The sequence below is a fragment of the Anomaloglossus baeobatrachus genome, chromosome 10 (genome assembly GCF_048569485.1).
Source record: "Anomaloglossus baeobatrachus isolate aAnoBae1 chromosome 10, aAnoBae1.hap1, whole genome shotgun sequence".
NCBI classification, from domain to species: Eukaryota; Metazoa; Chordata; class Amphibia; order Anura; family Aromobatidae; genus Anomaloglossus; species Anomaloglossus baeobatrachus.
Genome location: NC_134362.1, coordinates 197,084,743 through 197,097,425, shown reverse-complemented (window position 1 = coordinate 197,097,425; position 12,683 = coordinate 197,084,743). Strand labels below are relative to the sequence as shown.

General features: G+C 53.0%; 1 protein-coding gene across 1 annotated transcript; it reads right to left on the bottom strand.

Annotated features, from left to right (window-relative positions):
• Nucleotides 1–1,190: 1,190 nt before the first annotated feature.
• Nucleotides 1,191–5,266, bottom strand: LOC142254400 (conserved oligomeric Golgi complex subunit 8-like). The gene is made up of 4 exons (XM_075325440.1): nt 5,182–5,266; nt 3,543–3,670; nt 3,293–3,461; nt 1,191–1,657 (listed from the first exon to the last, which is right to left on the bottom strand). The coding sequence occupies exons 1-4, from the start codon at nt 5,264–5,266 to the stop codon at nt 1,425–1,427; spliced, it is 615 nt and encodes a 204-aa protein (XP_075181555.1). The 3' UTR covers nt 1,191–1,424.
• Between the last annotated feature and the right edge of the window lie 7,417 nt (nt 5,267–12,683).

Below are 12,683 nucleotides of genomic sequence, written 5' to 3'. Positions count from 1 at the left end.
CACATACTGACAAGTAGATGGCACCATGACACCACCGAGTAACTGAGCTCATGAGGGAAGCAGAGGCGGCCATCTTGTGGACGGCCCTTGTAACTGTTTAAAGCTTCCTTTATACATCCGTGTCTCTGGTACGTGTGGCGTCTGTTTTCACACGTATCGTAGACACGGACACACGTAGACCCCTTACATTTAATGGGTCTGCACACACGTCCGTGTTTTGACACGGACCATTTGTCCGTGTGCTCCACATGGCAACATACTTGTTTTGCTCCGGCAGTACAGGCCTCACACGAAGCGCACATTGATGGGATTTGTGTGACAAATACCGGAGAAAACACAGGTGACATAAAAATAAAGAATTTTTATACTTACCTATCTTGGGAGCTGCTGTTGCTTCCGGGCCCACTCATTATCCCTCATGAATATTCACTGCAGTCACCACAGACCCATAACTAACAGCAGCGCTGGAGACAGGTAAGTATAGCAGATAATGCTGTCCGAGTGTTATCCAGATGTCACAGGGATAGCACAAGTAAAAGACGCACTCAGGCACACATACACACCTTCACCACAGACTGTGCAAACCATTAGTGTTTTGCACGGACGTATGAAAGAGGCCATAAGGGTACTGCACAAGAATCACGCGAGAGACATCAGAACAAAACATTGGAGGAAAAGGAATCGATCACCAGGTTGTTGCTATGTAATCTGAGAGTAGGATGATGTAGGGGCAGAGACCCTGATTCCAGCCATGTGCCACTTACTAAGCTGCTTTTTGCAGTTTTGATATAATCCCAGTTTTCTCTGCTGCAGATCTACCATCCCTCTGAATGCCGAGCTCTGTATAACCGCAACCAAACCACTGATTGGCAGCTATCCGTGTACACTGTTCACAGGCAGAAAGCCACTGCCAATCAGTGATGTGGGTGGAGCTACACAGAATAGGTGACACAAAACAGCTAGTGTAGTGATAATCTTCTGCTGATAAAACACTGATTTTATTGAAACAGCAACACACAAACCGGTAAGTGACATTACTGGAATCAGTAATACCCGACCACTGAAACCCAAAAACAATTAAAGAGACAGAAGTAATAAAAAGGTATTTTTTTATTTTTATAAATACATACAACCCCTTTAAAAAGGTATTTGATTAGCGGAATATCATACATATATTACACACTTCTGGCAACCAATCAGATGACTGTTCTCATTCCCAAAATGCAGCTTTGAGTTCACCACACCCATGAGTACCCAAAAGTGCGAGCGCTGTATGATCAATAATGAAGACGGATTTGACAGAGTTCGGATGTAAATGTCGGAGTCATTGTGGCTCCAGGTAACGGCTGATGTCTGTCCCGGGCCCCATATATATATATTGACATCCCTCTCCCCAATGTAGACTTCATTCACACTAATGGCCGTCATGTGGCGTCATCTCCGGCCGGAAGCTCAGACACCGCGGACACAATCTGTGCATCCTCCATCTTCGTTTCCGCCTTCTCTATGGATGGTTGAGATTTCTCCGGCTCGGCCTCGGGTGTGGGGATAATGTCAGGCTCCTTCTGAGGTAATAAACCCTCCAAGGCTTCATGCAGCGGAACCACATTGATAGAACCCAGATTGCCGTAACGGGAGAGGTGAGTGGGGGCGACACCTGAGAGGGGGAAAAAAAGGAAAATTAATATATCACATTACAAAGGCTGAAAAACTCTGCAAATATATTACTGATCCTGAGTACATCCTGCATTATACTCCACAGCTGCACTCACTATTCTGCTGGATCTGTCACTGTGTACATACATTACATTACTTATCCTGAGTACATCCTGCATTATACTCCACAGCTGCACTCACAATTCTGCTGGATCTGTCACTGTGTACATACATTACATTACTTATCCTGAGTACATCCTGCATTATACTCCACAGCTGCACTCACTATTCTGCTGGTGCAGTCACTGTGTACATACATTACATTACTGATCCTAAGTACATCCTGCATTATACTCCACAGCTGCACTCACAATTCTGCTGGTGCAGTCACTGTGTACATACATTACTGATCCTGAGTACATCCTGCATTATACTCCACAGCTGCACTCACGATTCTGCTGGTGCAGTCACTGTGTACATACATTACATTACTGATCCTGAGTACATCCTGCATTATATTCCACAGCTGCACTCACTATTCGGCTGGTGCAGTCACTGTGTACATACATTACATTACTGATCCTGAGTTACCTCCAGTATTAAACTCCAGAGCTGCACTCACGATTCGGCTGGTGCAGTCACTGTGTACATACATTACTGATCCTGAGTTACCTCCAGTATTATACTCCAGAGCTGCACTCACTATTCTGTTGGTGCAGTCACTGTGTACATACATTACATTACTGATCCTGAGTTACCTCCTGTATTATACTCCAGAGCTGCACTCACGATTCTGCTGGTGCTGTCACTGTGTACATACATTACATATCTTGTACTGTTCATGAGTTACCTCCTGTATTATCACTGTGTACGTACATTAGATTACTTATCCTGCAATGATCTGGATTTACATCCTGTATTATACTCCAGAGCTGCACTCACACTATTCTGCTGGTGGAGTCACTGTATACATACATTACATTACTGATCCTGAGTTACATCCTATATTATACGCCAGAGCTGCACTCACTATTCTGCCGCTGCAGTCACTGTGTACGTACATTACAGATCCTGTATTATACTCCAGAGCTGCACTCACTATTCTGCTGGTGCAGTCACTGTGTACATACATTACATTACTGATCCTGTACTGATGCTGAGTTACATCCTGTATTACACTTCAGAGCTGCACTCACTATTCTGCCGCTGCAGTCACTGTGTACATACATTACAGATCATGTATTATACTCCAGAGCTGCACTCACTATTCTGCTGGTGGAGTCACTGTGCATATAAATTACTCATCTTACAGTAACTCTGACTTGTAAAGCTGTATTATACTTCAGTGCTATATTCACACTTCTGCTGATTTCTATTGACAATGGTGAATCCTAAAAATACCACACTATCTGCAACTCCACATTCTGGCAGAATTCATTTTCTTTTGCCTGAATAGATGAAAAACAATTCTTCTCATTCCATCCATCTCTGTATAGACACTGAACAAGCAGGTAGTGCAGCCAGAGACGAACTCATCACCCTCCAGAATTGTGAATACAGCTCTGGAGGAACGCAGGGGACAGATTGTACTTTACGATCGGGAATTATTATTAGAACATAAACCTTTTGTTTTTACCAAGTATTTGTGCTCTTTGCGCTGGAGGAAAGAGGACCTGTAAGCAGCGGTTCAGATACGGGGTCAGGTCCTCCAAAAAGACAGTGCAGAATTGGATAAAGAGTTCCCGCTCCTGGGGGCTGAATGCAGCATCCTCGGCTCGGTGGAACGTCAGGATGGATTTAACGACCTATGAAGGAGACAGAACAAAAAAAGAGGAGACGTTCCTGCAGAACTCCAAGAACTGAGTGCTCGAAATGACTGTTTGTACCTTCTCCAAGGCGTCCTGCAAGGTGATGGTCACTTCTTCGGTCAGAGCCACCGGACAGCAGAGTCGCAGGTCATTAAAGGCCACAGCTAAGATCTGAACAAATGGGTGATAACTGCACCGGTGCAGAGCTAAGAAGGAAGGAATCGCAACGCATCATAGGTGGAAGAGATACTAGGGGTGACAAGCCCTCAGCAATGTCCAGATTCAGGCCATATGATGATGCTACACTCTTCTGGAATAATTATCTGGCTCTGTACACAACTGTTTACAATTGTCTAGATATGTCTCAGGATCATGCGAATTTTCTGTATACAATGGCAAATCGTTGTAATGTAGATTACACCACAAGAGTAAAGGGGGCTTTACACGCTACGATATCGTTAATGTTTTATCGTCGCACATCCGGCGTCATTAACGATATCGCAGCGTGTGACACTGACCAGCGACCTTAAGCGACCTCAAAAATGGTGAAAATCGTTCACCATGGAGAGGTCGTCCCAAACTCAAAAATCGGTAATGGTTGTTTTTCGTTGTGGTTCGTTGCTCCTGCGGCAGCACACATCGCTGCCTTCCGTTACAATCCGCCCTTTTGGTAAACAGCGGATTCCGCTGTTTCCCATAGACTTGTATGGATGACGGATTGTGCCAAAAGGACCTGCGTTGCTTCCGCTGGGCGACGCTCCGTTGCTTCCGCCCAGCGCGAGGAACGCAGCTTGTAACGTTTTTTTGAGCAGCGGAATAATCAGGATTTTACTGCGCATGCTCATTTTTTTTTTCTTTTTTTAAATCACAAACTTTATTTTGTCTCGCAGTGGCCGAACGTTCAGCTGAGCGCCCGCCCGCCGGCATGCCTGACCGCCTGCAAGTGACAGCGCTCAGCTCAGCGCCCGCCTGCCGGCATGCCTGGCCGCCGGCAAGTGACAGCGCTCAGCTCAGCGCCCGCCTGCCGGCATGCCTGGCCGCCGGCAAGTGACAGCGCTCAGCTCAGCGCCCACCCGCCGGAATGCCTGGCCGCCGGCAAGTGACAGTGCTCAGCTGAGCGCCCGACCGCCGGCATGCCTGGCCGCCGGCAAGTGACAGCGCTCAGCTCAGCGCCCGCCTGCCGGCATGCCTGGCCGCCGGCAAGTGACAGCGCTCAGCTCAGCGCCCACCCGCCGGAATGCCTGGCCGCCGGCAAGTGACAGTGCTCAGCTGAGCGCCCGACCGCCGGCATGCCTGGCCGCCGGCAAGTGACAGCGCTCAGCTCAGCGCCCACCCGCCGGAATGCCTGGCCGGCGGCAAGTGACAGTGCTCAGCTGAGCGCCCGCCCGCCGGCATGCCCGGCCGCCGGCAAGTGACAGCGCTCAGCGCCCGCCCGCCGGCATGCCTGGCCGCCGGCAAGTGACAGCGCTCAGCTGAGCTACCGGCCGCCGGCTATTGAGAGCGATCAGCTGATCGTTCACAATAGTCTGCTGCCGGTAAAACTGTGAAAAAAAAAAGCTTTCCGTTGTTTTGTATGATCTGTAGCATCCGTTGTGCCACTATATGCAACGCATCCATGGCATCCGTCACACAACGCAATGCTACGGAAGCCGTCCAACGCAAGTGTGAAACTAGCCTTACAGAGATATATGAAAAGATATGTGAGGTAAAAGCCCACCCTGATACCAGTGCACCAAAGCCACAGACAATGCAGAGCCCAAAGCCTGAGAAAGGAGAGACTGGAAAATAGCAGGAGACGCCATATTGTAGACCCCAAAATGAAGGTGCCAATATCCCTGTGTTCAGTCTATTGGAAAGTCAATGATTCTGTCTATTCTGGAGCTGCTCACAAATTGCTCTACCGCTCTTGTTAACTAAAGGCCCAGTCACACTAAACAACTTACCAGCGATCCCAACAACGATCCAACCTGATAGGGATCGCTGGTAAGTTGCTAGGAGGTCGCTGGTGAGATGTCACACTGCGACGCTCCAGCGATCCCACCAGCAACCTGACCTGGCAGGGATTGCTGGAGCGTGGCTACACGAGTTGCTGGTGAGCTGTCACACTGGCAGATCTCACCAGCAACCAGTGACCAGCCCCCAGCCAGCAGCGCCGCGTGAAAGCGATGCTGCGCTTGGTAACTAAGGTAAATATCGGGTAACCAACCCGATATTTACCTTGGTTACTAGCGCACACCGCTTAGCGCTGGCTCCCTGCACACCTAGCCACAGTACACATCGGGTTAATTACCCAATGTGTACTCTGCTACGTGTGCAGGCAGCAGGAGCCGGCTTCTGCGGACGCTGGTAACCACGGTAAACATTGGGTAACCAAGAAGCCCTTACCTTGGTTACCCGATATTTACCTTCGTTACCAGCGTCCCCATTCTCTCACTGCCAGTGCCGGCTCCCTGCTCTCTGCACACATAGCCACAGTACACATCAGGTAATTAACCCACACACCCCCATCCCCTGTGAGGTCGCACACGTCACCCGAAAGGGAGACCTGATGCCTCCCTCAGGGCTAGTAGAGCACACCAGGTGGGCGGAGTCAGGCGGAAAGGCACGCCCACCGAGGAGACTACTGTCCTGGGGCAGGAAGTTCAAACAGAAAGAGGTTAGACAAGTTTGTAGTTGACAGTGAGGGGTAGAGGAGCAGCTGTCGGGGACCCGGGTAGGAGCCTGGGCCCCTTAGAGAACGTCAGGCAGGCAGACGGTGGTGGCCGTGTGCAGGAGTACCGGTACAGCAACCGGCGGAACCGTACGGACCGGGTCTGGGTCCCGAACCGGGGAATCAACCGTGTACCGGAGCACCAACAGGAGGGTACTCAGACCCCGTCCTAGCTTAGAAGCCACTGAGTATAGGCAAATTGACTGATTGCTGGCCGGACCTCACGGGTTCATCCACACCCAAAGTCCCGAAAGAAGGCAAAAGCCCACCGAGACCGGGTGAGCACCACCGCCAAGGGCCAAACACCGACGGGCCAGCGCCTGCGGGCAACTCAACGCCGGGGAGCGGGCTACCACTGCTGAGGCAGGGGGCCGAAACACAAACATCCAGAGGTGCACGGGAAAAGGGGCCACCATCAACCCCACAAGCGACATCAGCAGCCGGCCGCGGGGACCGACCACTTCCGAACTTTGGTTTACCAGTGACTCTGAGTGTAAATCAATCGTGAGTACACCAGTGCCATCCGGGCACGACGCTACACCATGGCACTGCGCCCTGCACCCCGACGACAACATCAGCCCTTACAGTCCCCCACCGGGCCCCGGGACATACCGCCCCTACCCACGGAGAGGCTAACATCTCAGCTGCAGCCGCAACACTGATCCCGGACGAGCTCACCATCACTTCAGCCGCAACGGTGGTGCATCCCCCGTCACCACGACCCGTGGGTGGCGTCACGACCCGTTACACAACCATCACCCCCCACCGTCTCCCCTTAACAAGAGCGACGTGGCCCCCGGTCCGGAGGCGCTTGTGCCACCGAGAACCCGAGCCCGGACCTCGAGCGGCTCGGCCCAAGCAAGCGGAAGAAGCGGCCGGGCCCCTCTCAGGGCGGTACACAAGCACAATGGATGGGATTTGTAGAAATCCTCTGCGCACTGTGCGCGTACAGCTCACAGCGAACACTGACCTGTGGTGCGGCTTCCTGAGCCCTGGGATGTTAATTTATTGCTGTGTCTCCACAGAAAGAATAGAAGAGACACCACAGTGGCCCGAACCCTGACTGTGGGCACCGGCCGCTGTGGTCCCTGCGGAGAGCACTCACAGCCCCACAGGAGAGGACGTGTCCAGGACACACCATGTCCAGACCGTGGGCACAATCTTATAGTGTATTGTGGTGTATGTGTAAAACATTTGTATTTTTAGGGCACAACACTAAGTCTATAAGGGCGAGTGTCCACCATCAGGCGTCTTCACGGTCTGGATACAGCGTGCTTTCTCTGGTGGAGACGCCAGTGGAGCACCCCACAGGGCCTGGGGGTTACTCGTCACCGGGCCGATGAAGGGTCAGGGGCAGTAGCGTAGCTAGCAGGGGGGGCAGAGGGTGCGGCCGCCCCGGGCCCCGTGCTCAGAGGGGGCCCACCTGGAGCTGTGATACCATTAACCCCTTCAGCCCCCGGGCACTTTCCGTTTTTGCGTTTTTGTTTTTTGCTCCCCTTCTTCCAAGAGCCGTAACTTTTTTATTTTTCCATCAATCTTGCCATGTAAGGGCTTGTTTTTTGCAGGACGAGTTGTACTTTTAAATGAAACCATAAGTTTTACCATATGGTGTACTGGAAAACGGCAAGAAAATTCCAAGTGCGGAAAAATTGCAAAAGTGTGATTGTACAATAGTTTTTGGGATATTTTATTCACTGTGTTCACTGTATGGTAAAACTGATGTATCTATGTGATGCCTCAGGTCAGTGCGAATTTGTAGACACCAAACATGTATAGGTTTATGTGGCGCCCCTGACCTGGTCAGGCACCACTGAGTACTGCACCCATGCTGGGGACAGTACAATACAGGTAATCCAGAAGGCTGACCGGGGTGTGGAACACAGGCGCATAGTGATCAGGTCTCACACATGTACCCATGAGAGGACCCGTGGGGATCCCAGGAGGGGGCAAGCCTTCACCTTCACTGGAATAGTGGAGGGGGTAGAGCCTCCATCTCCTCTCAAGGGGTGTGGTGGAGAGTCTGGTTGCTAGGTGGCGTAGGCAAGAACAGGAGAGGAGGAGCAGTGAGCCAGTTCAGTGTAGAGTCCAGGGAGCTCAAGTGAGGAGCAGATCCCTGGAGCTGTGCAATCTGACAGCGTCCGCGCAGTGGCTACAGACGGGGGAGAACGGTCAACTAGGAGTGCTACCTGAAAGCCAGCTTCAGCTAGAGAGAAAGCACGGAGTGGGAAGTAAGGAGACTGCTAGAGAGCACCAGGCCCAACCGGGCGGCAGATCCCGAAGCGAGGATAGATCCACCTTTCCCTGCTAAACCTGCCGGTGTGGGGCTCTCAAAGCCCACACCACAACACCACAAAAGCCGCAGCCACGTAACCGCAGTGAGGGCCCATAGGTCACAGGAGGCAAGCAGCTGGAGTGGCCTGGTCCGGGGGACAAGCACACGGCAAACAACAAGGGGAGAGAGGCTGCAGCATCTTCCCTGGGTGACCCCCATAGGGACTCAAAGTCGGGGTCACCCCAAACCACCAAGGGCTAAGGAAGGCGAGTCAGTAGTCACCCTCATAAGGTCAGCCTGAAGGATGCCTGGTTCCTACCTGGTTCATCTCAGCTACGCCCGGGTTACTCACCCTGCCACCTGAAGTGAGTAAAAACCCTGAAAGACATCCTGCCTGTGTGGTCATTCTGCGACTTGTGGTACTACAAACCTACACTGGGCCCTGGGGCTTGCCTCACTCTCAGGAGGCTACTACATCTAACTGCACACACCATCAGCCCCAGGCGACCCTCAATCTGCAGTGGCGGTCCCTACTGGCCGCAATACTGAGAGTGGCGTCACGATCAAAACAGAAGATTTCCTACCAGTGACGGAGATCCAGCAACGTGGAGTCCCTGAAGGTAACGCACCGACACCGACACTACACCTGCGGGGCTTCACATCTACTTGTGTCTAAGGGGTTAAAAAAAATTCACAAGCTTGTCCAAAAAAAGTGGCGCACGTTTTGCGCCATTTTCCAAAACCCGTAGCGTTCTCATTTTTCGGGATCTGAGGCTCAGTGGCGGCTTATTTTTTGCGTCTTGACCTGACGTTTGTAACGGTACCATTTTTGCACAGATGCTACGTTTTGATCGCCTGTTATTGCATTTTGCGCAAAATTTGCGGCGACCAAAAAAATGTAATTTTGGCGTTTGGAATTTTTTTGCCGCTACGCCGTTTACTGATCACATTATTTGATTTTATATTTTGATAGATCGGGCATTTCTGAACGCGGCGGTACCAAATATGTGTATATTTTTTATTTTTTTAACCCTTTAATTTTCAATGGGGTGAAAGGGGGGTGATTTGAACTTTTAGGTTTTTTTATTTTTTTTAATTTTTTAAAACTTTTTTTTTATTTTAGCCCTAGGGGGCTATAGCGATCAGCAATCCGATCGCTCTGCACTATCTGTAGATCTCAGCTACAGAGCTGTATTCCGGCATTGAGAGGAAGTAAGTCATGGTAGCTACAGGCGTCATCACATGACCCTGTGCTACCATGGCAACCACCGAAAGTCACGTGATCATGTCACGTGACTTCCGGTAGGGGCGGGGTAAGTGACTGTCATGGCGGCGCGTATATACATATCGCTGCCAGATTTTGGCAGCGATATGTAAGGGGTTAATGGCCACGGGTGGCAGCGATCCCACCCGCGGCTAGCAGGCACACGTATCAGCGTGCACAGCGCGCGCCGATATAGTTAACCCCTGCGGCAGGGCCGCCATCAGGGCATTACTAGTAGAACTCCTGTAGCGGGCCCGGTGAGCAGCAGGCAGGAGGCGGGGCCCGGACACGCTGACAGGCCCCTCCCCTTTCCTTCCTCTGCTCCCCGGGCCCCAGCGCAGGGGGCGTTGACAGTACACTTCGCAGGGCGGGCTGGTCGAGCAGGAGGCGGGGCCCGGACACGCTGACAGCTCGGGCCCCTCCCCTTTCATTCCTCTGCTCCCCGGGCCCCATGGGCAGGGGGCGGGGGCGTTGCACTGACAGCACCTGCAGTCGCACAGGGGCCCCAAGCGGGGAGCGGGCCACTAGAGCCTGAAAACGTACTGGGTACGTCATAGCTCCCTGGTACTTCAGGACCCATGACGTACCCAGTACGTCATGGCGAGATCGTGGCCCCGGTGGCTGCGATCGCTGCAAATATCTTAGATTCGGGGAGGAGGGGCCCTCTGCCTGACCTCAGGAGGGGTGGTGTCTCCTCCCCGGACCCAAGGAGGCTGTGATTGGCTGAGCGGCGTTCGTCAGCCAATCACAGCCACTGTAATGTTCCAACCATTGAAAATGGCTGAAACATTAAAATCCAGCCCTGATCAGTGCAGCTGTAGCACCGATCATTGGCTGGAGCTGGGTGACCTCAGTTTCACCCGCCCTCAGCTCTGATTGGCGAGACCGGCCTTGTGACCGATCTGGGGCCGGTGACCACTCCCCTCAGCTTCACTCCAGCGTCCGTGGAAGGTGAGGAGAGCGACCGGTAAGTTTAAAGACACTGTCTCCTTTCAGCCGCCACCGTCATTGCCCCAGCCCCCACCCATCAGCTGCCGCCCCTGATCCAGCAGCACTGAACCCATCTGCTGCGTCCCCTCCATCTGCCACCCCCTCCCCCATCAGCTGCTGCCTTCCTCCCTCATCTGCTGCCCCTCCCCCACCTCTCACCTTCCTCCACCCGCTGTGACCCCCACCCGCTGTGACCCCCACCCGCTGTGACCCCCACCCCCACCCGCTGTGACCCCACTCCCACCTGCTGTGACCCCACCCCCACCTGCTGTGACCCCACCCCCACCTGCTGTGACCCCACCCCCACCTGTTGTGACCCCACCCCCACCTGTTGTGACCCCACCCCCACCTGTTTTGAGACACACACCCCCACCTGCTGTGAGACACCCCCCCCACCTGCTGTGAGTCACCCCCCCACCTGCTGTGAGACACCCACCCCCACCTGCTGTGAGACACCCCCCCACCTGCTGTGAGACACCCCCCCAGCTGCTGTGAGACACCCCCCAGCTGCTGTGAGACACCCCCCAGCTGCTGTGAGACACCCCCCCAGCTGCTGTGAGACACCCCCCCAGCTGCTGTGAGACACCCCCCCAGCTGCTGTGAGACACCCCCCCAGCTGCTGTGAGACACCCCCCACCTGCTGTGAGACACCCCCCACCTGCTGTGAGACATTGGGGGCATTATTATGTGGAGGCACAGTGGTGGGATTATTATGTGGGGGGCACAGTGGTGGCATTATTATGTGGGGGGTACAGTGGTGGCATTATTATGTGGGGGGCACAGTGGTGGCATTACTATGTGGGGGGTACAGTGGTGGCATTATTATGTGGGGGGCACAGTGGTGGCATTATTATGTGGGGGCACAGTGGTGGCATTATTATGTGGGGACGCAGTGGTGGCATTATTATGTGGGGGCACAGTGGTGGGATTACTATGTGGAGGGTACAGTGGGGGCATTATTATGTGGGGGCACAGTGGGGGCATTATTATGTGGGGGCACAGTGGGGGCATTATTATGTGGGGGCACAGTGGGGGCATTATTATGTGGGGGCACAGTGGGTGCATTATTATGTGGGGGCACAGTGGTGGCATTATTATGTGGGGGCACAGTGGGGGCATTATTATGTGGAGGCACAGTGGGGGCATTATGTGGGGGCACAGTGGGGGCATTATTATGTGGGGGCACAGTGGTGGCATTATTATGTGGGGGCACAGTGGTGGCATTATTATGTGGAGGCACAGTGGGGGCATTATTATGTGGGGGGGCACAGTGGGGGCATTATTATGTGGGGGCACAGTGGTGGCATTATTATGTGGGGGCACAGTGGTGGCATTATTATGTGGGGGCACAGTGGGGGCATTATTATGTGGAGGCACAGTGGTGGCATTATTATGTGGAGGCACAGTGGGGGCATTATTATGTGGGGGCACAGTGGTGGCATTATTATGTGGGGGCACAGGGGTGGCATTATTATGTGGGGGCACAGTGGTGGCATTATTATGTGGGGTGCACAGTGGTGGCATTATTATGTGGGGGCACAGTGGTGGCATTATTATGTGGGGGCACAGTGGTGGCATTATTATGTGGGGGGCACAGGGGTGGCATTATGTGGGGGGCACAGTGGTGGCATTATTATGTGGGGGGCACAGTGGTGGCATTATTTTGTGGGGGCACAGTGGTGGCATTATTATGTGGGGGGCACAGTGGTGGCATTATTATGTGGGGGCACAGTGGTGGCATTATTATGTGGAGGCACAGTGGTGGCATTATTATGGGGGGGCACAGTGCTGGCATTATTATGTGGAGGCACAGTGGGGGCATTATTATGTGGAGGCACAGTGGGGGCATTATTATGTGGGGGCACAGTGGTGGCATTATTATGTGGGGGCACAGTGGGGGCATTATTATATGGGGGCACAGTGGGGGCATTATTATGTGGGGGCACAGTGGTGGCATTATTATGTGGGGGCACAGTGGTGGCA

What these genes read in the sequence shown, in the direction of transcription:
- LOC142254400 (XM_075325440.1), bottom strand. Translation starts at nt 5,266, where the DNA reads ATGGCGTCTCCTGCTATTTTCCAGTCTCTCCTTTCTCAGGCTTTGGGC. An exon ending in TTTGGTGCACTGGTATCAGG is followed by an intron (nt 3,671 to 5,181) that starts GTGGGCTTTTAC and finishes CTTCCTTCTTAG; the next exon opens with CTCTGCACCGGTGCAGTTAT. An exon ending in TGCAGGACGCCTTGGAGAAG is followed by an intron (nt 3,462 to 3,542) that starts GTACAAACAGTC and finishes TCTCCTTCATAG; the next exon opens with GTCGTTAAATCCATCCTGAC.